The 26,002-nt window shown below is 38.8% G+C and overlaps 1 protein-coding gene across 6 annotated transcripts in view; it reads left to right on the forward strand.

The window, feature by feature from the left end:
• The window catches only part of LOC144020694 (syntaxin-3-like), a 268,512-nt gene that overhangs the window by 217,168 nt on the left and 25,342 nt on the right, over window positions 1–26,002 (forward strand). For 2 of the 6 annotated variants that reach the window (XM_077524418.1, XM_077524422.1), the window contains one exon: window positions 19,768–20,808. The exons of the other annotated variants lie outside the window; for them this stretch is intronic. In XM_077524418.1, the coding sequence (XP_077380544.1) occupies window positions 19,768–19,845 (78 nt within the window). In that variant the 3' untranslated portion in view covers window positions 19,846–20,808. Of the gene's footprint in view, window positions 1–19,767; window positions 20,809–26,002 lie in introns of those variants that run through there. 6 annotated transcript variants of the gene reach the window in all.

The raw sequence follows: 26,002 nt of genomic DNA on the forward strand, positions 1-26,002 counted from the left end.
GAAGGATTTTTGTTTTCCTTTGCAAAAAGTGCATGCCACGACAACAGCGTGCAACGAAATAAAAAGCTTTCAATAACTTTTCATCTTCAACATCTTAACTCATTCACTGCCAGTCATTATAGAAAATTTTTACATTTCCAATACTCACGTGATATTACATTCAATAATTATATATAAACCGAATCTACCAAATAACAGAATAGACTCCCTACTTTTTGTCCCGTCCCGTTCTTTTATAATTGACAGCAGAAAAATGCAGGTTTGCCAAAATACAGCCATTTCTCCCATGGACTCTGAAACTGTGTTTATTTCCTATAAAATGGGGCAATGATGTCATCTACCGGTGGTTGGGCATCAGTAAAGTTGTTTCCAAGTTTGATATTTACAGTGGAGCATGCTCAGATTCGCCCCCATTTAGCACCGCTCTAAAAAATACAATTGACAAGTATACTTGTCAAAGGAAGTGAATGAGTTAAGATGAATTACACCAAGTTTGAAGATGATCGGATCAAGTCTGTAGGAGGAGTTCGTAAGACCCCTATGAAATGGCCAAAAAAATGGCAACAAGTTCCAAAGTAAATCAAAATGGCGGACTTTCTGTTAGGTTTAGCAGATGGTTAAAAGGAGATTTTTGTCCCTTGAGGGCTGTTACATATGTCTTCAAATTTTGGTAACTCTGGGTGAAACGTACAGCCGGAAATACTTCATTAAGTAAGAATTTTGAAACGCAAAATTTGATGCCCTGCCTCTGGCGGACTTCCTATTAGGTTTAGCATATGACACCAACAGTCTTTTTTGTAGGTCATAGTCCGTTACATATGTGTACCAATTTTCGTAGCTTTAGATTAAACATACAACCAACAATCCTTGATTAAGTAAGAATTTTGAAACTCTAAATTTGATGCCCCGCCCCCATCATATAGTATGTCAAAAACCTTGGATTTTTTTACCATGATGTGGTCCCAGGTGTTGAGATGGTACAACCCAAGTTTGAAGTTAATCGGGTTAACCGTGTAGAAGAAGGGGGCATAAGTATGACCCCTGTAAATGTGCAAAATTGGGCCAAAATTGGACATTCCAAGACTCATACCTCACTTCCTGTCTATTTTAGGGTACACATAATAAAGAGGTTTTTGTTCATCCGAATGTGCTACAGGTGCCACACAATTTTCGTAGCCGTAGGACCATCGTAGCGGGACAGAGATCCGTTAAACCTATGTAGGGGGCGCTACTGAACCATTTTTCTGTTATCATGTATGGCGACTTTAAAATATCAAATTTTTCGCCAGGTCTGAGGTGTGTGTGAAGTTTGGTGAGTTTTCGTTCACGTTTAGTGTCTCAAAAATGTGAATGTTTGCGTTGAAGAATAATAATAAGAAGAATTCCTTCAAAAACAGTAGGGCCTCGCAGTGGCACCGCCGCTGCCGCTGCTCGGGCCCTAATAATTAGAACGAAAAACAATCGGGACCTCACAGTGGTCGCTGCTCGGGCCCTAATAATAATAATAACTAGAGCTTTGAGCAGCTATAAAGGGCCCTCGCAGCTCGGGCCACGTTGGGGTACTTGCACTTTGGGGTATTGGCATGTTGGGGGTACTGGCACATTGGAAACAGAATTTCTTTGAAAATGGCTTAATAAACTTTTACATGTGGAATATTATTTTTTTTTTTGCACAATGTTGCTTTTATTGTCCATAGAGGCTATCAAAAATAAATAAAACTAAATAAAAAAGTACATATGTTTGGATCGGTCTGATGCCAGTGAACATTTTGAGTGGTGGAAAGTAAAACAATATTCATAAATGACTTAGTTATCACACTGACAATGAGTTTACAATTTTTGTAAAAATACCGTAAGTGGGGTATTTTTTTATTTTTTTTTGCCTTAAGGGCTCGGTGGCGCTGTATATAGAACTGAATGTTGTCATAGAGATACCTTCAGGCCTTGACTATAAACATACATGTCAAGTTTGGGATTTTTTTGCGCATGTACCTGGGAGTTATTAAGCATATCCTTCATTCACGATATTGCTTTTAATGTCCATAGAGGCTATCAAAAATAAATTAAAAAGTTCGGATGTTTGGATAGGTCTGATGCCAGTGAACATTTTGAGTGGTGGAAAGTAAAAGAATATTCATAAATGACTTAGTTATCACACTGAGAATGAGTTTACAATTTTTGTAAAAATACCGTAAGTGGGGTATTTTTTTTTTTATGCTTCAAGGTCTAGGTGGCGCTGCATATATAACTGAATGTTGTCATAGAGATACCTTCAGGCCTTAAATATTAACATACATGTCAAGTTTGGGATTTTTTGGAGCATGTACCAGGGGAGTTATTAAGCATATCCTTTTTCATTGAGAAACACAAAATTTGATGCCCCACTCTAATCGTATAGTATTTCGAAAGGTCAAGATTTTTCCCCCTGTCATTGGCTCAGGTCTTGACATGGTCCAGGTCAAGTCTTAACTCAGTCGGATGAAACGTGTAGGAGAAGTGGGCAAAAGTATGCCCCCTGTAAATGTGCAAAAATCGTCAAAAATGGGACATTGAAAAATTCGTAGCTCACATCCTGTTCATTTTAGCATATGGGTCCAAGAGACTTTTTTGTAGGTCCTGGGCTCCCTCATACACCTAAAAATTTCCGAAGATGTTACTTAAACGTACAACTGGGGCTGCTTCGTTAAAAATTTCTAGGGGGCGGTATTGAGTCATTTTTGTAAAAATAGCACAATACACGATAAAATATTGCTCATTTTACCAGGCCAGATGTGTGTGCCAAGTTTCATGAGTTTCTGTGCCAGTTTAGGCCCTCAAAATTGGCGTTGTTTTCTTGGCGAACAGCGTTGAGCCACGCTCACAGCGATTCGCGAAAACTCACAAACTTCGTGTTGTGACATCATGAAGGCCGAAACCCTCTTCTGAGCAAATATGAGGTAGGTCCGGTTAACGTGGTTGGAGCAAAACGGTGAAGAAAATTCGTAAGAAAAAAATTTGCCACTAGGTGGCGCTGTCAGTAAGATGAAATACAAGTTCGTAGATGTCTTTTGGGCTGGACTCTCATCAAATGTGTGAAAGTTTGAGAAAATAGGATCATCTCAGTCAAGTTAAAGCAGCTTTTATTATCACGGAAAATCTTCAGATTTTGCGGTACCTTAACGGCCACGCCCTTTGGCGAAACGTTACAATATTCAGTGTGGGGCTTGATCAACATCTTAAGGCTTCTCTGACCAATTTTCAACTGGATCCCTTCAACGAGCTCGCCACTGCAGCTAAAAACGTAAAGTATGACATTTATTGTTACAAAAGTATACAATTTACCTCCTGTCAAAATTTGATGGATGACCAATCAGAAGCCGTTATTTTGAATTAAGCCCCGCCCCCTTCCCGCCCCCATCCAATCAGAAGCCGTTATTTTGAATTAAGCCCCGCCCCTTCTGCCTTCTCAACCAATCAGAAGTCGTTATTTTGAATTAATCCCCACCCCCTTCCCGGCCCCTAACCAATCAGAAGCCGGAGACACCACCTGTCAAAATTTGACAGGTGCCCCGCCCCCCAACCAATCAGAATCCGTTATTTTGAATTAATCCCCACCCCCTTCCCGCCCCCTAACCAATCAGAAGCCGGGGACACCACCTGTCAAAATTTGACAGGTGCCCCGCCCCCCCGCCACCCAGCCCCCTCTTCCCCCGCCCCTCCACTCCCACCCCTCCACCCCCTATCCCCCCAGCCCTCCACCCTATTCACCACCTCCTCCCCTCCCCGCACCCCCCACCCCAGCCCTCCCCGTGTGCGGTTACGGCATGTTTCCGGCTGATAATGTCGTGTCCCCCCTCTGCTATTCAAAATCGTGACAGGAACGACGGATAATGTCGTGTCCATAATCTAGATAGTTCCCCCATCTGCTAATCAAAATCGTGGTTAGTCGTTATCGTCTTGTCAAAAAACTTTTCGTCAAACTGACAGCTCTCCTTCACGTCGTGTCACAGGAAGCGCCCCCCACCCCTGACAGCTCTCCCTCACGTCGTGTCACAGGAAGAGCCCCCACCCTCCTCTATCGTGTGTGTGTGTGTGTGTGCGTGCATGTAAAATAATAATGAGGCTCTCTTAATCAAACGAAAGTGTTGTGAATATTAAAAAATGTAATCCTTTTGCTTCATGTTTTTTTTAAAATAAATAAAAGAAACTTACCGGTGTTTCCGGATGTGACGTTGAGTCTCATCTCCTTTGGGTTTCTTTTAAAAAAAATAAAGGACATTGTAGCGGGGTTTGCATTAAAAATGTAATCCTTTTGCTTCATGTTTTTTTAAAATAAATAAAAGAAACTTACCTGTTTTACTGCGGTTATGGCAAAACTCCTCGCCTCCTTTGACGGGTCTTTCTTTTTTTTTTAAATAAAGGGTATTGTAGCGGGGTTGGTTTCTAACTGAAGTAGGTGGGGGAAATACATACGAAAAAATAAAACGATTATTCGTGCGTATAGGTCGTTATTTAGACAATTTTGAACTGCCTGCACGTTCGTCGTTTGAAGACGTCTGATATTGTTACAAAAGCTAAAAGTGGCGGAGAGGGGTGAATGTATCTCCCATGGTGAACGGCGCGGATACATCAGTGGAAAAGGGTTGGTTTTAACCGCGAGGGTGTGTTTTGAGCAAGTCGAGAGCAGCGGGGTAAAGTTCTTTTTATTTGGACTGACAGACGTGGAAGGTAGGTATTAGAATGTGATAAGTTTGTTTGTATTTTTAATTTTAAATAGCGCGAGGTGTGAAATTAATCGGTTGATGTTTTGTGCGTTGTATTTGACAGCAATACAATAAAGTTAGTCTAATTTTGTCTACAAAAGTAAATTAGGGTATTAAAATGTTGATAATGAATGTAAAACCTAAAAATTTTATTCAAAGGTATTCAATTTTGTAAATTATACATTTTGGATGATGGGACAATGCATGGCATTAGAGAGTAGGGTTGCTCGGTTATAAAGAAAATATGAATTTGGTAATAATCGAAATCATGATTTCAATGGAGCAGTTTCTTTTGTTTTTTTATTATTTATTATTTTTCGGATTTATATATATATTTTTTTTAATGTTCATTGGTTTCATGTGCTCCGTGCTTCACACTAAAGTGCTACGTGTCAGTCAGTCTGTCGAATTTGGGCAGGGAGGGGGGGTCACTGTTCAAGAGATTTAGTGTTCTGGGGACAAATGTAGTCCTCCTCCTCCGCCGCTGTGTTCGTCAGAGTGGGCGTCTCAGCCTGCTGAGATGATGGAAGCCACTCAAACATTCGATGAAGTGAGTGAGAGGGATCGAGCAGGATTCGGTCACAAAAGGAAGATAAGGCTCTGACAGGGTGTCCAATGATTTTTGAACAGACTTTAGTGATATTAAGTAGACGAGTCCGGTCTCGCAGGGGGGATGGAATGGAACCAAGAAGTGAATGGGAAAGTTAGAATACGCACTCATATACAAGTAACTAACATACGCTTAAAAGCAAAAGTAGGTAAATGTACGAGTAAAAATTGATCAGAAATCAATAAGTATCCATATATTATTTGTACAAAATACACCGGCCTCCTTAAAACGATGCAAAGATGTGTTTTAAGATGATAGCAAAACGTCATAAATATAATACAAGTTAATCATACCGGTAAGAAAAACATAAAACTATAAAATAGTGTCATCGAACATCTATTGTGAGAACTCAGAAACTATTGTAAAAAAACAATATAGTACGAATAATATTTTTGTCTGAATTATGTCGCTGTTTTTAAAGCGTTAGACGGGTAGACGTCTTAAATAATATTATTCAATCAAATTAAGTAATATAGTAGCTGTTATTTCACAATCAGGGTGGTACGTTAGCTGCCTTCTTAGCATAGAGGGTTGTGAGATCGAGTCCTGCCTCCGGCCTTGTTGGGTAGACTTTGCGTGTTCTCCCAAATTCCTAAAAAAAAAACACGCGTAGTAGGTAAATTAAAGAGTCCCGATGTGTAAATATGCGTGTAAAAAATTGTTTACCTACACGTACCATCGGAAAGTAAGCGCGATTCGTAGGGAAAAAAAATAAATCGTTCAATCAAAAGTTAAATCTCCCATAGTCATACAAGATACACGTTTGTTCACTATATATTTAGGTAAATTGTTGCAAAGAGCGGCTTTAAGATTAAAAAAGATCCTCGCGGTAGATTGCTACGCGCTGATTAAATCTCGTAGTTTTGTGTTTTAGCCCCAGGGGGGTGATTGAGCATAGCTAATCTTACAGACTATCATATTCAATAATATCTAATAGGCTAATTTAACAATGGGTATTTCTAAGTATTTAAAAGAAAAAAAAAACTCACAAAGACTTGGGATTTCTTAGTTCAAATACGTCGTACAGCGATAAAACTATTTAGAGTGTTAAACGTGCTACATCTTCGCTAGCGATAAGTCTAAAAACGTTTTATTTGTCCTCGAGGGGCAAGTTAAAAAAAACATAAAAAAAAAAACATAAAAGGTTTCACGAAACAAGGCACTATCGGTAACAAAACAGAACCAAAAATAAAAAGTAAGTATCCATATATTATTTGCACAAAATACACCTGGCACCTTAAAACGATGCCGCATCCCCCCTAAAAAACTAAAACAGAAACAAAACAAAAATAAAACTACATCACCCTTCTTCACGTACGCACCATGTCCTGAATACTTTCTAAAAAACTACAATCCTAACCCCGGGTTTTCACCGGTTGCGGTTGCGGTGCGGTTGCGGTGCGGTGCGTCTTGACTGCGTGCTCCGGACGGGTCAAGTTTTTTGTCAATCCACACCGGCTCCGCACAGCTGCGGTCCGGCAGCTCCGTCGCCGCCCACTTCCCAACGTGTCTCGCGGGACCGCGCGCGCGCGATCATGTGGCATTTCACAACGACAAACATACAGAAAGTCTGTGCTCAACAGAGAAGCAGAAAGAGAGGTGGACTTCTTTTGATTTAACCTTTTCTTCTTCTTCTGCTATGAGATTCCATGCAGCATCCTTTTTTTGGTTGTCCTTGTAAAGTATATTAATAACGAGAGTCGGGTCAGTGCGGGTCCACTCTTTATTTCTGTCTTCCGCGTCCGGCTGCCGCTCAGTACGGCAAGCGAGACGGGCACAACAAGCAATCGCGAACATCAAACTCACAATACATTACAGTCCTTATAAAAAGGATGTGCCGTGTCATATATTATTTTGTGGTTTTCCACCTCCAATATAAACCTCTCCTCGTCCATGTTCGCTGGTGTCTAAACCGTGAATGAGCACATGGCCCGGCGACGCCCACGTCACGTTTTGCTGAAAAACTTGCGAAATAGGAGCTGGCGAGTGTTTTATTCTGAAAGGTAACCGGAAATTTATTTTGAAACTGCCTCGGTCTTCCTGTCCCGCTCGATGTGTTTTGTGCTAGCTTGCCATTTGCCGGAGGCCTACCGCTGCGGCGTCCGGCAAAAATAGAAAATAGGTCTATCCTTGCGGAAGGCTTGCGGCACGCCGCAGGCCTTCCGCAGTCGACACGCAACGCACCCGCAAGCGGTGTAAACTGCACCATTCGAATGAATGGAATCTAATTGCTTGCGTCGCCGGACCGCACCGCAACCGCACCGCAACCGCAACCGGTGTAAACCCGGGGTAAGCCTTACAGGGGTATCCATTGAAAGAAGCCAAGGTAATAATTAGAAGATATTTCATTCATACATAATCAAATAAAAAGGCTAACATCAAGATAGAAGACTCTTATAAACAACAGCTTAAAGATTTCAAAACAGTATATTTATTAGTTGTTTTTTTTAATATTACAAAAACGTTAGAGGGTAAAACCGTTTGTCACACAGCGCATTCGTATATACAAAACCTCATAAACTTAAACAACAACAAAAATACATAGAGACACCCGATAAAAATCGTATAGACACAAATTATAACACGTAGCACTAGCGGTAACAAAACTAGAAATGGAAAATAACTGTTTATACAAGTACACATCTGCAGAGGAGCTAAAACATCTTGCGCACTTTGCTCATGAGAGTGCCATCAACACCTTCTCTAACCCTAATCCTTTTTTTAAAATCAGTACATTTATTAGCTTTGTAACGCAACAGAAACGTGAGAGAGGGTAAATTCTTATGTACAACGCAGTCTTATATACAACAGCTCAAAAACATAAAACACATAGCTTGACGTCCATCTTACAAATGTGAAGGATAATTGTTTTGCTTTGAAATCATTTGGACAGACTGTTTACTGATCAAGACTACTTTTATCACTATCTCGCAGAGGTCTCCGAGAAACTGGTTGTGCGTTTAGTCAGCAGAGGCGGTGCGGGGGGTGGGTCCAAACCTTATGATGTCAAAGAGCGCCAACAGCTTGTTTTCTCAGGTTGGGAGGGGCTGGTGTTTGTAGAGCAGAATTTCTCAAGAGAGGGGAGAATGGAGGAAAACTCCAATTCGGTCATGTATTTGGTGAGGTAAGAGCATTTTAACACAGCTAAAAGCTCCAAAAATTTAATTTTTCATGTTGGTGCCCCCCCTTTAGTATTTTATTTACAAGCTCGTAAATATTCTCAGTGGTACATTTGTAGGAAATGTATATGCCCAAAGCAGGTTTACAACTAGAACATGAGCAACGCCCCGCCGTGAGGTTCGTCTTTTGTCTTTTCGTGATTTACTGTCATTAGTATTATTATTTTGCACAGTGAATCACATTTAGGATAACATATAAGTGTGTCTTTAAATCCGGTAAATGTGGAAAATTCCATTTTGAATTGCTGCAGCCCTAAAATAAAACTGTACACACCCTTCTTCATGTACATAATGCATCTATGACGTCATAAATTCAAACCGTGGATCCTTTCTAAAAAACTATTAGCCAAGGGCTTACAGGAATACCCTTTGTAAGAGACTAAGGTGTTAATCTACTAATAAGAAGATGTCTTTGGTTAAATTGTTGCAAAGAACAGCTTTAAGATTACAGTCTGTTTTACTAAGGGGGGGAAAAACACACTAAAAAAAACAAAACACACACACACACACTGTCAGACGTCTGACGTTAATGTCCACATGCAGTTCCTGCTTGAGTTTGTGATTACAGATTCTCTCCAGAAATCAGTATTTTTTTAAACTAGTACAATTATTATCTTTTTTAAACACAAAAAAAGGTAAACAAATTTTCCCGTCCCTCCCCAACCAGCTCGCTCTTATACACATCATAAACATAAAATAATAAAAACATACACGTCTAAGCATGCCTGTAAACATCACGTATATACAAAATGTACAAATTCGAGCATCCGTCCTCTTGTATTAGATACGGGGGGAGAGGGGGCTGGGGGGCGGGGCACCTGTCAAATTTTGACAGGTGGTGTCCCCGGCTTCTGATTGGTTAGGGGGCGGGAAGGGGTTGGGGATTAATTCAAAATAACGGCTTCTGATTGGTTGGGGGGCGGGAAGGGGGTGGGGATTAATTCAAAATAACGACTTCTGATTGGTTGAGAAGGCGGAAGGGGGCGGGGCTTAATTCAAAATAACGGCTTCTGATTGGATGGGGGCGGGAAGGGGGCGGGGCTTAATTCAAAATAACGGCTTCTGATTGGTCATCCATTAAATTTTGACAGGAGTTGAATTGTATACTTTTTTTATTGTGACCACTTGATGGCGCTATATGTATAACCAAATTTTATCATATAGATATTTTCAGGCCGTGACTATTACGTTGTATGAGAAGTTTGAGATTTTTTGGAACTTGTACATGGGAGTTATTAAGCATTTTGTCTTTCTGGACGAATTCAATTTTAAAGGCAATATTTGATGCCCCGCCCCCGTCATATAGTATTTCGAAATGTCAAGATTTTTTGCCCAGCTGTTGTCTCAGGTCTTGAGATGATACATGCCAAGTTTGAAGTCAATTCGGTGTAAAAAGTTTGCAAAGGGGGAAAAAGCATGACCACAGTGAATGTGCCAAAATGGGCCAAAATTGGTCATTCAAAAATTCATAGCTCACTTCCTGTACATTTTAGGAAATGGCTTCCACTGACTTTTTTTGTGCGTCTCGGGGTGCTACACGTGCCTGCCAATTTTCGTAGCTCTAGGTCAAACGGGCCGGGATTGTTTTTTATTTTTCTACGCTAGGGGGCGCTATAGAGTCACGTTGTTATGACAACTTCATAATATCACATTTTTCGCCGGGCCCGAAGACATTGCAAAGTTTGGTGAGTTTTCGTAAATGTTTAGGTCCTCAAAAATGCGATCGTTTACGGAGAAGAAGAAGAAGAAGAATTCTTACAAAAACAAGAGGGACCTCGCAGCGGTAGCTGCTCGGGCCCTAATAATAATAATTTTTACAAAAACAATAGGGACCTCGCAGCGGTCGCTGCCCGGGCCCTAATAATAATAATCTGATCGTCACACAGTGGTATTTTCGCTGGCCGCCGGGTTCACTTTTCGCTATCATGAGCAGCCCAATTTAGTACGGCCGTGCTCTATCAGCCTGAGCATCCACCTGAGAGTCTGACCATGATCTTTGAGCCGGGACCGCATAGTAGTGTTTCCATTCATTTTCTTAACTAAAGAGCTATGGTTGTACACGCGTGTGGGTCAACTAGCATTGGGCTAGGTAGCATCACGTTTACAGCCGACGACTTGAATGACATATGTGCGCTTCTCTTGCACAGCACATATTTATATGAATACTGGATCATGCGTGGGCATGGTGATGTGATGAGCGCAGGCTTCCATACTATATCTAAATCCATGAATGAGCAGCGCTCGCCGGAACAGCTTTTCAGGATTAAAAAAAAACTTCTCCTCTCCCTGTCGCCCTTTTTTCTCATGAGCGCCACTAGCATCTGCCTAATCCGCCTAATGGCAGGAGCGCCACTGAGTTGGAAGACAGTGTACTTGTTTGTCTGTGTGTGTGCATGTGAGTGGAAGATTGCTGAGTACGTGTGGTCAAGTATGCAATCATTTCTTAACAGAAAACAGGCAGCATCAGCAGACTGGCTCTAACCATTGTGCTGCGTTAGATGTTCTGGTGCTAGAGCTTCTTGAGTCATCCTCAGTTATGCTATGTGAATGTGAGTGTGGAGCAGAGCAAAGCATTCTTCATTGCAGCAAATGTATGATAACTTATCTTCTGTTAAGATAACATAAAGCTAAGCTATGTGAATATGAGTGCGGAGCAGAACAAAGCATTCTTCATTGCAATCAGAAGCAATTCTTCATTGCGGCAAATGTCTGACAACTTATTATTAGGGCCCGAGCAGCGACCGCTGCGAGGTCCCTATTGTTTTTCAAGGAATTCTTATTATTAGGGCCCGAGCAGCGACCGCTGCGAGGTCCCTATTGTTCCTGAAGGAATTCTTATTATTAGGGCCCGAGCAGCGGCGGCGGCGGTGCCGCTGCGAGGCCCTATTGTTTTTGTTGGAATTCTTATTATTATTATTATTATTATTATTATTCTCCGCAAACGATCACATTTTTGAGACACTAAACGTGACCGAAAACTCACCAAACTTTACACGCACATCAGGCCTGGCGAAAAATTTGATATTTTAAAGTCGCCATACATGATAACAGAAAAATGGCTCCTTAGCGCCCCCTACATAGGTTAAACGGATCCCTGTCCCGCTACGATTGTCCGACGGCTATGAAAATTGTGTGGCACCTGTAGCACATCCCAATGAACAAAAACCTCTTTGAAGTGTGTACCCTAAAATAGACAGAAAGTGAGGTATGAGTATTTAAATGTCCAATTTTTGCCAATTTTTGCACATTTACAGGGGTCATACTTTTGCCCGCTTCTCCTACACGGTTAACCCGATTGACTTCAAACTTAGGATGGACCATCTCAACACCTGGGACAACATCATTGTGAAAAATGAAAAGTTTTTGATATAATATATGACGGCGGCGGCGCATCAAATTTAGAGTTTAAAAATTCTTACTTCACGAGGCATTGCCGGTTGTACGTTTAGTCTAGAGCTACGAAAATTGGTACACATATGTAACAGACTATGACCTACAAAAAACTCTTTTTGAACCATATGCTAAACCTAACAGGAAGTCCACCATTTTGATTTATTTTGGAACGTGTTGCCATTTTTTTGGCCATTTCATTGGGGCCTTATTTTAACGAACTCCTCCTACAGTGTTTATCCGATCATCTTCAAACTTGGTGTGATTCATCTTAAGATGTTGAAGATGAAAAGTTATTGAAAGCTTTGTATTTCGTCGGACGCTGTTGTCATGGCATACACTGTTTGCAAAGGAAAAAAAATATCCTTAAAGAAGCATTGCCAGTTGTACGAAGCAGCTAGAGCTACGAAAATTTGTAGACATATGTAACAGCCCAAGATGTACAAAAAAGTCTCTTGGTGCCCTGTGCTAAACCCAACAGGAAGTCCCCCAGGGGCCGGGCATCACATTTTGAGCTAAAAAAACTCCTCTTTAACAAAGCATACCCGGCTGTACGTTTCACCTAGAGTTACCAAAATTTGTAGAGGTATATAACAGCCCTCGAGGTACAAAAAACTCTTTTTGAACCATATGCTAAACCTAACAGGACGTCCGCCATTTTGATTTACTTTGGAATGTGTTGCCATTTTTTTTGCCCATTTCATAGGGGTCATATTTTAACAAACTCCTCCTACAGAGTTTATCCGATCATCTTCAAACTTGGTGTGATTCATCTTAAGATGTTGAAAATGAAAAGTTATTGAAAGTTTTTTATTTCGTCACACGCTGTTGTCGTGGCATGCACTTTTTGCAAAGGAAAAAAATCCTTCTTAATGAAGCATTCCCAGTTGTACGAAGCAGCTAGAGCGACGAAAAATTGTAGACATATGTAACAGCCCAGGATGTACAAAAAAAGTCTCTTGGTGCCATGTGCTAAACCCAACAGGAAGTCCCGTAGGGGCCGGTCATCACATTTTGAGCTAAAAAACTCCTCTTTAACGAAGCATTCTCGGTTGTACGTTTCACCTAGCGCTATGATAATTTAGAGGCATACATAAGAGCCCACGATGTACAAAAAAGTCTCTTGGAACCATGTGCTAAACCAAACAGGAAGTCCGCCATTTTGATTTATGATGGGATTTGTTGCCATTTTTTGTGGCCTTTTTCAGGGGTCATATTTTAACGAACCCCTCCTACAAAATTTATCCGACTGTCTTCAAACTTGGTATGTTTCATCTTAAGATGTTTAAGATGCAAAGTAATCGAAAGTTTTTTATTTTGTCACACGCTGTTGACATAGCAATGCATCGAATTGCACACCATATTTTGCGTTTTGATTAAACAGACAAAGCATTCCCGGTTGTACGTTTCACCTAAAGCTATGATAATTTGCAGGCAAACATAAGAGCTCAGGATGTACAAAAAAAGTCTCTTGGAGCCATATGCTAAACCAATCAGGAAGTCCACCATTTTGATTTACGTTGGGATTTGTAGCCATTTTTTGTGGCCTTTTTTAGGGGTCATATTTTAACGAACTCCTCTTACAAAATTTATCCGACTGTCTTTAAACTTGGTGTGCTTCATCTTAAGATGTTTAAGATGCAAAGTTATCGAAAGTTATTTATTTTGTCGCACGCCGTTGTCATGGCGATGCATTGTTTGCCAAGTAAAATGCTGCTTTTTTGTTTTGGTCTAAACATGTGCAAAAACTCATGAAACTTTACACACACATCAGGCTTGTCATCAGCATGAATATTTTAGAGATTTCTTATTCAATTTGCAATAAATGGTTCAATAGCGCCCTCTAGACATTTTTATGAAGCTTTTGCAAATGTTTTGTGTTTTATGATTCAGCTAGATTTGTAAAAATTGGGATACCTATCAGCCTAAGACTTACAAAAAGGTTTCTAAAGCCATATGCTGAATCAAAAAGGAAGTCTGCCATTTTGATTTACTTTGGTATTTGTAGCCATTTTTTGGGGCCTTTTATAGGGGTCATATTTTCAACAGAACTTATCAGATCGTCTTCATTCTTTGGCGTGTTTCATCTTAAGATATTTAAGATGAAAAGTTATTGAATTTTTTTATTTTGTCACACTCCTTTGCTGTAGCCATGCATTGTTTGTGAAGAAAAATGCTTTTTTGAGAGTCTAAATATGGGTGAAAACTCAACAAAACTTTGCACACGCACCAGACCTGTCTGGAACATGAATATTTTATTTAGAGATTTGTTGTGCAATTTGTAATAAATGGCTCAATAGCGCCCTCTAGACATTTTTATGAAGTATTTCCGATTATATGATTCCGCTAGATGTGTGAATATTGGCAGGCATGCCGAATATATTCAAAAAGTATTCTATATAGCCATGTGCCAATCCATTTTGATTTTATTTTGTTAATTGTGCATCGTTTTTGGCCTTTCCATGAAACTTTAAAAACACAAAGCATGGCAAAAACGTTTACAATTTAGGTGGTTTCCTATTTGACAGTACCCCAACATGCCAGTACCCCGACGTGCAAATACCCCAACGTGGCCCGGGTTGCGAGGGCCCTTTATAGCTGCTCGCAGCTCTAGTTATTCTTCTTCTTCTTCTTTTTCTTTGTTATTATTCTTTTCCGCAAACAACCACATTTTTGAGGCACTAAACATGAACGAAAACTCACCAAACTTTACACGCAGATCGGGCCTGGCGAAAAATTTGATATTTTAAAGTCGCCATACATGATAACAGAAAAATGGCTCTGTAGCGCCACCTACATAGGTTTAACGGATCCCTGTCCCGCTACGATTATCCTATGGCTACGAAAATTGTGTGGCACCTGTAGCACATCCAGATGAACAAAAACCTCTTTGAAATGTGTACCCTAAAATAGACAGGAAGTGAGGTATGAGTATTTGAATGTCCAATTTTGGCCCATTTTTGCACATTTACAGGGGTCATACTTTTGCCCGCTTCTCCTACACGGTTAACCCGATTGACTTCAAACTTGGGCTGTACCATCTCAACACCTGGGACAACATCATGGTAAAAAATCAAAAGTTTTTGACATACTATATGACGGTGGCGGGGCATCAAATTTACAGTTTCAAAATTCTTACTAAACGTAGTATTGCCGGTTGTACGTTTTACCTAGAGCTACGAAAATTGGTACACATATGTAACAGACTATGATCTACAAAAAAGCCTGTTGGTGCCATATGCTAAACCTAACAGGAAGTCCGCCAGAGGCGAGGCATCAAATTTTGTGTTTCAAAATTCTTATTTAATGAAGCATTCCCGGCTGTACATTTCACCTAGAGTTACCAACATTTGAAGACATATGTAACAGCCCTCAAGGTACAAAAAACTCTTTTTGAACCATATGCTAAACCGAACAGGAAGTCCGCCATTTTGATTTACTTTGGAACGTGTTGCCATTTTTTGGGCCATTTCATAGGGGTCTTATTTTAACGAACTCCTCCTACAGAGTTTATCCGATCATCTCCAAACTTGGTGTGATTCATCTTAAAATGTTGAAGATGAAAAGTTATTGAAAGCTTTTTATTTCGTCGCACGCTGTTGCCGTGGCATGCACAGTTTGCAAAGGAAAACATTCCCTCTTAATGAAGCATTCCCAGTTGTACGAAGCAGCTAGAGCTACGAAAATTTGGAGACAAATTTAACAGCCCACGATGTACAAAAAAGTCTCTTGGTGCCATGTGCTAAACCCAACAGGAAGTCCCGTAGGGGCCGGTCATCACATTTTGAGGTAAAAAACTCCTCTTTAACGAAGCATTCCCGGTTGTACGTTTCACCTAGCGCTATGATAATTTAGAGGCATACATAAGAGCCCACGATGTACAAAAAAGTCTCTTGGAACTATCTGCTAAACCAAACAGGAAGTCCGCCATTTTGATTTACGTTGGGATTTGTAGCCGTTTTTTGTGGCCTTTTTTAGGGGTCATATTTTAACGAACTCCTCCTACAAAATTTATCCGACTGTCTTCAAACTTGGTGTGCTTCATCTTAAGATGTTTAAGATACAAAGTTATCGAAAGTTATTTATTTTGTCGCACGCCGTTTCATGGCGATGCATTGTTTGCCAAGTAAAATGCTGCTTTTTTTTTTTTGGTCTAAACATGTGCAAAAACTCATGAAACTTTACACACACATCAGGCTTGTCATAAGCATGAATATTTTAGAGATTTCTTATTAAATTTGCAATAAATGCTTCAATAGCGCCCTCTAGACATTTTTATGAAGTCTTTCCGATTATATGATTCAGCTAGATGTGTGAATATTGGCAGGCATGCCTAATATATTCAAAAAGTATTCTATATAGCCATGTGCCAATCCATTTTGATTTTATTTTGTTAATTGTGCATCATTTTTGGCCTTTCCATGAAACTTTACAAACACAAAGCATGGCAAAAACGTTTAAAATTTAGATGGTTTCCTATTTGACAGTACCCCAACATGCCAGTACCCCGACGTGCAAATACCCCAACGTGGCCCGGGTTGCGAGGGCCCTTTATAGCTGCTCGCAGCTCTAGTTCTTCTTTTTATTTGTTATTATTCTTTTCCGCAAACAATCACATTTTTGAGACACTAAACGTGAACGAAAACTCACCAAACTTTACACACACGTCAGGCCTGGCGAAAAATTTGATATTTTAAAGTCGCCATAGGTGATAACAGAAAAATGGCTCCATAGCGCCACCTACATAGGTTAAACAGATCCCTGGCCCGCTACGATTGTCCGACGGCTATGAAAATTGTGTGGCACCTGTATCACATCCAGATGAACAAAAACCTCTTTGATGTGTGTACCCTAAAATAGACAGGAAGTGAGATATGAGTATTTAAATGTCCAATTTTGGCCAATTTTTGCACATTTACAGGGGTCATACTTTTGCCTGCTTCTCCTACACGGTTAATCCAATTGACTTCAAACTTGGGATGTACCATCTCAAGACCTGGGACAACACCATGGTAAAAAATCTAAAGTTTTCGACATACTATATGACGGCGGTGGGGCATCAAATTTAGAGTTTCAAAACTCTTACTAAACGTAGTATTGCCAGTTGTATGTTTAACCTAGAGCTACGAAAATTGGTACACATATGTAACAGACTATGACCTACAAAAAAGTCTGTTGGTGCCATATGCTAAACCCAACAGGAAGTCCGCCAGAGGCGGGGCATCAAATTTTGAGTTTCAAAATTCTTACTTAATGAAGCATTCCCGGCTGTACGTTTCACCTAGAGTTACCAAAATTTAAAGACATATGTAACAGCCCTCAAGGTACAAAAAACTCTTTTTGAACCATATGCTAAACCTAACAGAAAGTCCACCATTTTGATTTACTTTGGAACGTGTTCCCATTTTTTTGGCCATTTCATAGGGGTCCTATTTTAACGAACTCCTCTTACAGAGTTTATCCGATCATCTTCAAACTTGGTGTGATTCATCTTAAGATGTTGACGATGAAAAGTTATTGAAAGCTTTTTATTTCGTCGCACGCTGTTGTCGTGGCATGCACTGTTGGCAAAGGAAAAAAAAATCCTTCTTAATGCAGCGTTCCCAGTTGGACGAAGCAGCTTGAGCTACAAAAATTTGTAGACATATGTACACATTTGTCCACATATATATATTTACATATACATGTAAAAAAATTATGTCAGGCTAAACTAAATGGTTGATTAGGCCCCACACATTTTCACCTTACCATACCCGGCCCTCTTTGCAAAAGGTTTGAACACTCCTGGCCTAAACCTAGGTGTATACTCAAACTATGCACGCACATAAAGCCTGGAACAAAATGTGTAATTTAGAGGGTTCTTGTTTTGTTTTTTGTATTCCTTATATTTCATGTCATTATACTTGACACACTATTTTTACTACTCACTGAATCAGTTATAAGAACATTTAATTGATACAATCCAATCACATCCTAGAGAATTGAAAACACATTCAATCATGAGGTTGTTAAGACACATTTACTTCTGTAGCACTTAACCACAAACAAGTTGCGACATCCCCTGATCGAACCCTCCAACCGGGCAAGGAAAAACTTTCAGGGGTCATATTTTAACGAACCCCTCCTACAAAATTTATCCGACTGTCTTCAAACTTGGTGTGTTTCATCTTAAGATGTTTAAGATGCAAAGTAATCGAAAGTTTTTTATTTTGTAACACGCTGTTGCCATAGCAATGCATTGTTTGTCAAGTGCTGCTTTTTTTTTTTTATACACATGAAAACTCATGGAACTTTGCAAACACATCAGACTTGTCATGAACATGAATTTTCAGAGATTTATTGTGCAATTTGCAATAAATAGCGCCCTCTAGACCTTTTTATGAAGCATTTCCGATTGTATGATTATGCTAGACCTACAAAAAAGTATTATGTAGCCATTTGCCAAACCAAAGAGGAAGTCCGCTATTTTGATTTTATTTTGGGAATTATACATCATTTTTGGCCTTTTTCATTCAACTTTGCACAGACAAGGCATGGAAAAAACTAACATTTTAAATGGTCCTTGTTCCATGTAACAGTTGTCAAGTGCTGCTTTTTTTTTTTTATACACATGAAAACTCATGAAACTTTGCAAACACATCAGACTTGTCATGAACATGAATTTTCAGAGATTTATTGTGCAATTTGCAATAAATAGCGCCCTCTAGACATTTTTATGAAGCATTTCCGATTGTATGATTATGCTAGACCTACAAAAAAGTATTATGTAGCCATTTGCCAAACCAAAGAGGAAGTCCGCTATTTTGATTTTATTTTGGGAATTATACATAATTTTTGGCCTTCTTCATTAAACTTTGCACAGACAAGGCATGGAAAAAACTAACATTTTAAATGGTCCTTGTTCCATGTAACAGTACCCCAACGTGCCAGTACCCTGACGTGCAAGTAACCCAACGTTGTGCTCAATAGCGCCCTCTATGCATTTTTATGGAGCATTTCCAATTGTATGATTCAAGCGATACACAACTAAAGATGACTTGACCTAGATTTGTGAAAACTGGGAGGCATACCTATTAGCTTAAGACCTACAAAAAGTATTCTGTAGCCGTATGCTAAACCTAAAAGGAAGTCCGCCATTTTGAATTTATTTTGGGAATTGTGCACCATATTTTGCGTTTTGATTAAACTTTGCACACACAAGGCTTGTCAAAAACATTTTAGATGGTCCTTGTCCTATTTGACAGTACCCCAACGTGCCAGTACCCCGACGTGCAAGTACCCCAACGTGGCACGCCTTTGCTGTAGCGATGCATTGTTTGCAAAGAATTTTTTTTTTTATATGATTCAGCTAGATGTGTGAATATTGGGAGGCATACCTATCAGCCGAATACCTCGACAAAGCATTCCATAGCAATGTGAACAAACACAAAAAGCATGGCAAAACATTTACAATTTAGACGGTTTCTTATGAAACAGTACCCTAACGTGCCAGTACCCCGACGTGCAAATACCCCAACGTGGCACGGGTTGCGAGGGCCCTTTTTTACAATTATTTCTACAGTAAGTAAGTAAATCAGTAACCTTTATTTGTATAGCGCTTTTCACAGTCACAAAGCGCTTTACAGGATCAATGGCATTTCTATTCATTTCACTGAGGAAAGTTCATTTGAGTGGCAAATATTTTGAGTTACAAGAATGACCATGAAAAAAATTTAACTCCTAAGTCAAGGTATCATTGTACTTATATCTTTGAAGTAGTAAAGAACACGTGTTATGCATATTTCTTTGTTTTGAACTGACATAAGTTTTTTTTTGTGTGTTTGTCCTTCTCTTGCATGCTCTGAAGAAACAAATGATGATCTTCTGCTGCTGTGTGTTACTGGCTGTCGTCCTAGGTTCATTTGTCTACAGTTTTATAAAATAAACACTGGCTATACATTCTTTTGACTCGCTAATCCTTGACCAAGGGGTCACCAACATGGGGCCCGTGGGCCCCAGGTATCAAATGAGTAGCCCGTGGGCATGTTCTAAAAATGGCTCACCAATGATGGGGCATTGTGATTTTATAGGAATGCCGTGGAAGTAATCATTTGAAAATGTGAACACTGCAAGACATGAACATGATCAGTGTCTTCACAAATATAAATGGAATTAAATATGAATAATAACAATTAGTGCTGTAAAGCGATTAACTCTTTCAAATGAAACTACAGTGTTCCCTCACTTTTTGGGGTTGATACTTTCGACGCCAACCACGGATAGGTGAATTTCCACGAAGTAGAGGTTGTTAATTTATTCTGAGTTGTGTAAACGAGTCTAGTGAAGTTAATTGCCTTCAATTAACTTGTTTTTCTATGAGACACACATGTAGGTTGCCAGTCTGTACTAGAGGTCTGTTCTAAAAATAGCTCAACAGTGATGGGAAACTGACTTGATAAGAAGAATTGAAAGAAGAAAAACATCAACACCCTTTTAAAACTTATCATCACTATATATGTTTCTTAATTTACTGAATATTCTATATTTTGTTTAAAAATTTAATAGTGTTGACTGAAAGAAGAGCTGTTTTTATTTACTTAAATGTTACAAAAAAGTATAAATGGACCCTATTAAAAATCCATGATAGAGTGAATCTGCAATAAGTGAACCGCGACGTAGTGTGGGACCACTGTTAATTGTCCGTAATTAATTGTGATCAATTACAGTTTTCTACTTATGTTTCTGCTTTTATTTTCTATGACGCTTGTAATAAATTTTACCTTGAGTAAAATATTGGAACTCATGTAGAATCATCAATCAGATTTTGTATGTTTAGATTCACACTGTATTTTAATAGCTTTCTTTGATACTTGTATACAATTCTGTGAAATACAATTATTCAACAAAACTTTACAGGCATCTTTCTTATATTCTTCTCATAGAAACAATTCTCAAAGTGTCTCACTCACCGGTTTAGCTACATGTACATGAGCACCACACTCCAGCAGCGTTGATTGGTGAGAATGCCAGCTAATATCGAATTTGAATTTGGCTTTTCAAAGGGCTCAAATAATTTTTATGTTTCTCCAATGAACCGTCAAGCAACTTTTTTTTCTTTTTTTTTTTTTTTTTTAAAGTAAAACTGTCTACAAATCCATCTTTGCACCAGGGACTCTCTTCCAGATTTGGCTACTACATGACCAGAGGTCAGCTGCCACAGGAAGTAAATCAAACTGAGTTAACTGTGTTAATTCTTTTTTAATGCTTTACATCAGTGGTGTCAAAGTCCGGTACTTGAGGGCCTGAGTCCTGCATGTATTTTCATGAATGGAAAATGTATAATGTGGGAATAATCGGCAAGGAAATCGGAAATTGTGAATTTTGGAACTGAAAAGCAGGAATCGCTCAGAGCATGAAATACTGGAATGTACTGAAGTTGGAATGAAGTAAATCAGATGAATAATGCGGAAGGAAATGGAAAATGTATAATGTGGGAATAATCGGCTACGAAATCGAAAATTGTAAATTTTGGAACTGAAAAGCAGGAATCGCTCATAGCATGAATTACTGGAATGTACTGAAGTTGGAATGAAGTGAATCGGATGAATAATGTGGAAGTAAATGTGAAATGTAGAATCTCCAAAATGTAGATTGTGGGAATAATCGCCTACGAAATCGAAAATTGTAAAATTTGGAACTGAAAAGCAGGAATCGCTCATAACATGAAATACTGGAATGTACTGAAGTTGGAATGAAGTAAATCAGATGAATAATGTGGAAGTAAATGGAAAATGTATAATGTGGGAATAATCGGCTACGAAATCGAAAATTGTAAAATTTGGAACGGAAAAGCAGGAATCGCTCATAGCCTGAATTACTGGAATGTACTGAAGTTGGAATGAAGTGAATCGGATGAATCGGAAATTGTGAATTTTGGAACTGAAAAGCAGGAATCGCTCATAGCATGAATTACTGGAATGTACTGAAGTTGGAATGAAGTGAATCGAATGAATAATGTGGAAGTAAATGTGAAATGTAGAATCTCCTATTAAGAATAATTGGGAAAAATCGGGTACGAAATCGGAAATTGTGAATTTTGGAACTGAAAAGCTGGAAGAGCTTATGGCCTGAATTACTGGAATATATTGAAGTTGGAATGAAGTAAATCGGATGAATAATGTGGAAGTAAATGGAAAATGTATAATGTGGGAATAATCGGCTACGAAATCGGAAATTGTGAATTTTGGAACTGAAAAGCTGGAAGAGCTCATTGTGTGAATTACTGGAATATATATTGAAGTTAGAATGAAGTAAATCGGATGAATAATGTGGAAGTAAATGGAAAATGTATAATGTGGGAATAATCGGCTACGAAATCGGAAATTGTGAATTTTGGAACTGAAAAGCTGGAATTGCTCATCGCATGAAATACTGGAATGTACTGAAGTTGGAATGAAGTGAATCGGATGAATAATGTGGAAGTAAATGTGAAATGTAGAATCTCCAAAATGTAGAATGTGGGAATAATCGGCTATGAAATCGAAAATTGTAAATTTTGGAACTGAAAAGCAGGAATCGCTCAGAGCATGAAATACTGGAATGTACTGAAGTTGGAATGAAGTAAACGAGATGAATAATGCAGAAGTAAATGGAAAATGTATAATGTGGGAATAATTGGCTACGAAATCGGAAATTGTGAATTTCGGAACTGAAAAGCTGGAAGAGCTCACGGCCTGAATGACTGGAATATATTGAAGTTGGAATGAAGTAAATCGGATGAATAATGTGGAAGTAAATGGAAAATATATAATATGGGAATAATCGGCTACGAAATCGAAAATTGTAAATTTTGGAACTGAAAAGCAGGAATCGCTCATAGCATGAATTACTGGAATGTAGTGAAGTTGGAATGAAGTGAATCGAATGAATAATGTGGAAGTAAATGTGAAATGTAGAATCTCCCATTAAGAATAATGGGGAAAAATCGGGTACGAAATCGGGAATTGTGGGTAAGGTGTGAATCGGAGGAATAATAAAAATACAAGCGCGCATCGCGTGAATTTTTGGAATAGTTTGAAATTGGAATGCCGAAAATCGGATGAATTATGTGGAAGTAGTTACACGTCAAAAAAGTGGGCGGAAGAAGAAGAATAAAGAATGAATAACATATGTGTGAAGGCCACCAGCCTTCACACAATAAAGAATGAATAACATATGTGTGAAGGCCCCCAGCCTTCACACAACTAGAAAATGCCATTTCTGGAGAAATGGCGTGTGAAGGCTGGAGAGCTGAATGATACCTGTGGAATGATTTAGAATAATGTTGAATGATGTTGAATGATATTGAATGGTGTTGAATGGAAAGTGTAGAATGTAGGAATAATCGGCTACGAAATCAGAAATTGTGAATTATGGAACTGAAAAGCTGGAAGAGCTCGTGGCCTGAATTGCTGGAATATGTTGAAGTTGGAATGAAGTAAATCGGAAGAAGAAGAAGAAGAAGAAAGAATGAATAACATATGTGTGAAGGCCACCAGCCTTCACACAATAAAAGAATGAATAACATATGTGTGAAGCCCCCCAGCCTTCACACAACTAGAAAATGCCATTTCTGGAGAAATGGCGTGTGAAGGCTGGAGAAATGACTGATACCTGTGGAATGATTTGGAATAATGTTGAATGATGTTGAATGATATTGAATGGTGTTGAATGGAAAGTGTAGAATGTAGGAATAATCGGCTACGAAATCGGAAATTGTGAATTATGGAACTGAAAAGCTGGAAGAGCTCGTGGCCTGAATTGCTGAAATATGTTGAAGTTGGAATGAAGTAAATCGGATGAATAATGTGGAAGTAAATAGAAAGTGTAGAATGTGGGAATAATCGGCTACGAAATCGGAAATTGTGAATTTTGGAACTGATAAGCTGGAAGAGCTCATTGTGTGAATTACTGGACTATATATTGAAGTTGGAATAAAGTAAATCGGATGAATAATGTGGAAGTAAATGGAAAATGTATAATGTGGGAATAATCGCTACAAAATCGGAAATTGTGAATTTTGGAACTGAAAAGCTAGAATAGCTCATAGCATGAATTACTGGAATGTACTGAAGTTGGAATGAAGTAAATCGTATGAATGTGGAAGTAAATGGAAAATGTAGAATGTGGGAATAATCGGCTTTGAAATTGGAAATTGTGAATTTTGGAACTGAAAAGCTGGAATAGCTCATAGCATGAATTACTGGAATATATTGAAGTTGGAATGAAGTAAATCGGATGAATAATGTGGAAGTAAATGTAAAATGTGGGAATAATCGGCTACGAAATCGGAAATTGTGAATTTTGGAACTGAAAAGCTGGAGGAGCTCACGGCTTGAATTACTGGAATATATTGAAGTTGGAATGAAGTAAATCGGATGAATAATGTGGAAGTAAATGGAAAATGTATAATGTGGGAATAATCAGCTACGAAATCGAAAATTGTAAATTTTGGAACTGAAAAGCAGGAACCGCTCATAGTATGAATTACTGGAATGTACTGAAGTTTGAATGAAGTAAATCGGATGAATAATGTGGAAGTAAATGGAAAGTGTAGAATGTGGGAATAATCGGCTTTGAAATTGGAAATTGTGAATTTTGGAACTGAAAAGATGGAATAGCTCATAGCATGAATTACTGGATTGTACTGTAGTTGGAATGAAGTAAATCGGATGAATAATGTGGAAGTAAATGGAAAATGTATAATGTGGGAATAATCGGCTCCGAAATCGGAAATTGTGAAGTTCGGAACTGAAAAGCTGGAATAGCTCAAAACATGAATTACTGGAATGTACTGAAGTTGGAATGAAGTAAATCGAATGAATAATTTGGAAGTAAATGGAAAGTGTAGAATGTGTGAATAATCAGCTATGAAATCGGAAATTGTGAATTTTGGAACTGAAAAGCTGGAAGAGCTCATGGCCTGAATTACTGGAATATATTGAAGTTGGAATGAAGTAAATCGGATGAATAATGTGGAAGTAAATGGAAAATGTATGTGGGAATAATCGGCTACGAAATCGGAAATTGTGAATTTTGGAACTGAAAAGCTGGAAGAGCTCACGGCTTGAATTACTGGAATATATTGAAGTTGGAATGAAGTAAATGGAAAATGTATAATGTGTGAATAATCGGCTACGAAATCGAAAATTGTAAATTTTGGAACTGAAAAGTAGGAATCGCTCATAGCATGAATTACTGGAATGTACTGAAGTTGGAATGAAGTGAATCGGATGAATAATGTGGAAGTAAATGTGAAATGTAGAATCTCCAAAATGTAGAATGTGGGAATAATCGGCTATGAAATCGAAAATTGTAAATTTTGGAACTGAAAAGCAGGAATCGCTCAGAGCATGAAATACTGGAATGTACTGAAGTTGGAATGAAGTAAATGAGATGAATAAAGCAGAAGTAAATGGAAAATGTATAATGTGGGAATAATCGGCTACGAAATCGGAAATTGTGAATTTCGGAACTGAAAAGCTGGAAGAGCTCACGGCCTGAATGACTGGAATATATTGAAGTTGGAATGAAGTAAATCGGATGAATAATGTGGAAGTAAATGGAAAATGTATAATGTGGGAATAATCGGCTACGAAATCGAAAATTGTAAATTTTGGAACTGAAAAGCAGGAATCGCTCATAGCATGAATTACTGGAATGTAGTGAAGTTGGAATGAAGAGAATCGAATGAATAATGTGGAAGTAAATGTGAAATGTAGAATCTCCCATTAAGAATAATGGGGAAAAATCGGGTACGAAATCGGGAATTGTGGGTAAGGCGTGAATCGGAGGAATAATAAAAATACAAGCGCGCATCGCGTGAATTTTAGGAATAGTTTGAAATTGGAATGGCAAAAATCGGATGAATTATGTGGAAGTAGTTACACGTCAAAAAAGTGGGCGGAAGAAGAAGAAGAAGAAGAAGAAGAAGAAGAAGAAGAAGAAGAAGAAGAAGAAGAAGAAGAAAGAATGAATAACATATGTGTGAAGGCCACCAGCCTTCACACAATAAAGAATGAATAACATATGTGTGAAGGCCCCCAGCCTTCACACAACTAGAA

Source organism: Festucalex cinctus, chromosome 6 (genome assembly GCF_051991245.1).
Source record: "Festucalex cinctus isolate MCC-2025b chromosome 6, RoL_Fcin_1.0, whole genome shotgun sequence".
Lineage (NCBI taxonomy): Eukaryota > Metazoa > Chordata > Actinopteri > Syngnathiformes > Syngnathidae > Festucalex > Festucalex cinctus.